The 1,997-nt window shown below is 40.7% G+C and overlaps 1 protein-coding gene across 1 annotated transcript; it reads right to left on the bottom strand.

Moving 5' to 3' along the window:
• Positions 1 to 123: 123 nt before the first annotated feature.
• ptrhd1 (peptidyl-tRNA hydrolase domain containing 1) lies at positions 124 to 1,545 on the bottom strand. Its single transcript, XM_032543054.1, has 2 exons — positions 1,283 to 1,545; positions 124 to 484 (listed from the first exon to the last, which is right to left on the bottom strand). Exons 1-2 carry the CDS (start codon positions 1,490 to 1,492, stop codon positions 314 to 316), a joined length of 381 nt encoding a protein of 126 aa, XP_032398945.1. The 5' UTR covers positions 1,493 to 1,545; the 3' UTR covers positions 124 to 313.
• Positions 1,546 to 1,997: the final 452 nt, after the last annotated feature.

Genomic DNA, 1,997 nt, shown 5'->3' with positions numbered 1-1,997 from the left:
ACTTTCCTTACTTAAACTGTCCCATCGTCAAAGGCAATAAGCCCAAAAAAGAAGGAATTGCCTCGTTTTTGTATCGAGCTATAATAACATAATCACAATACAAATGTTACCCTTGTGTTTTCTCAACCGACTGAACAACTGAATCCAGAAAAGAACTCCATATTTTCCAACTTTAATCTCGGACACTATTACAGATGTTTGGATGTGCTGAGGTAAAGAGTACAACATCTTCCAGATGTTCTCCTTTTATGGATGAAATTAGATACTAACGTGCACTGTATAGTGCATAGGAGGACAATGTCTTCCAAGGCAGTCATTTGAAGAGTTTGAACTTGCGCATCAGCGGCTGGACAGTCTCTTTTGGACACGGCTTCAGAGCCAAGCAGGTGGGGATGTTCTCTGGTTGTTCGATCCAGAGCTTGTGGGCCACACCAGCCTGTGTTAGGGTCTCCGATAGACCGGAGAGGGCGGCCTCATCGGGAGCCTGGAGAGAAACAAACACAGACACAGTAAGACAGCACTATCAAAGAAATTAACAAGGCATGTCACATTTCCAGTGCTCCATGTGAGGAGATAGTTGTTTACCATTAAAACCTCTGAATGCAATAGTAAATCTAAATATTTTCTTTGCATCATGGTATAATTCAGCTGGGCCTGTGTGCTATTTTACACATGTGCTACTAGTTTCATCAGGTGTATTTATAATACATTACATTTTGATTTTAAATAGAATTATAAATCATTGAGAATCAACATTATTGTTGCTCTGACATCAAAGTTAGACTCATGACAACTGTAATATTGTACGGAGAAAAAACCTCCAAGACAATACCATACTCCATTAGAAATTCCGTAATTTCATAAGACATTTGCTCATCGACACAAAGTTATACCAGCTAGAAAAACATTCAATACCGTATTACACTCTCAGGGAGTCAATTTTAAATTCGGCATTCATCTTACACCTCAGACCAAATCATTTACTAGCAAAACCAAGGAACATTAAAATCGCTTCACCTCCGGTTCTCATAAACCTTTCGCATGTGTTTTAAATAGCTAGCGCTAAATTAGCTAGGTAGCTAGCTACACAAAGTGAAAGAGGCTAGCTCGTGCAAACCGGTTAAATATGTCACTTTACAGAAAGTTAGTGTTGCCGAATAATAAAAACTAAGCACAACAGATGTAATGTGTTGTTAGGTACATTATAAAATGCAATATAACCGCTTTACTAACTAAAATGACAAATATTTGACTGGAGTTTGGCGTGACGTGTCGAGCTTACCCCTAGCACCACTTTGTGCATGTGATCCAGATCTGCGAGGTACTGCTGAGTGTCCGGGTCCCCGTAGTGAAGGTGGACGGCGGCGGTGGCGGCATGACAGGCCTGAGTTATAACGGCTCCCAGAGGCCAGGACAGCTTGTGGACCAGGTCCGACCGGACAACAACATACTGGACTAACCGGCCAGGAGACCCGGCTCCCGTAGCCGCCATCTTTTATTTTTCTACCTGTGACCTCACCGAGACCGGAACCGTTTCAGGGTTGTTTACTTTCCGGTTCAGCAGACGTGTAGTTTATTATTAAATGATATTACAATGACACTGCCCTCTGCCGGTTACTTTTAAAACTGCATGACAAATGGCCGGGTTGGTCAGTGGTAGAGCAGGCGCACATGTACTGAGAGGTTTATATATTATACATATTTCCTGCATGTTTTCCCCTCTTTCTCACTGTCCTGTCAAAATTAAAGGCGGAAAAGATAAAAACCTACTGTCTGCTTGACTACCAGCAAAGAAACAGACCAACAAGAACCAAATGCGCATGATGTAGGCTAAACTATATTCTGTATATATAGGAAATTTTAGGCATCCTGTAACAAGACAACCATCACACAACAAACACATTTACACACATATCACACATATATCATACAGATACACACATATACACACATATATCATATACACACACACACATATATATATATATATATATATA

The sequence above is a fragment of the Etheostoma spectabile genome, chromosome 18, assembly GCF_008692095.1.
Source record: "Etheostoma spectabile isolate EspeVRDwgs_2016 chromosome 18, UIUC_Espe_1.0, whole genome shotgun sequence".
Classification (NCBI taxonomy): domain Eukaryota; kingdom Metazoa; phylum Chordata; class Actinopteri; order Perciformes; family Percidae; genus Etheostoma; species Etheostoma spectabile.
Note: the sequence above shows the minus strand (reverse complement) of the source record. Positions and strands in the feature narration are given on the sequence as shown.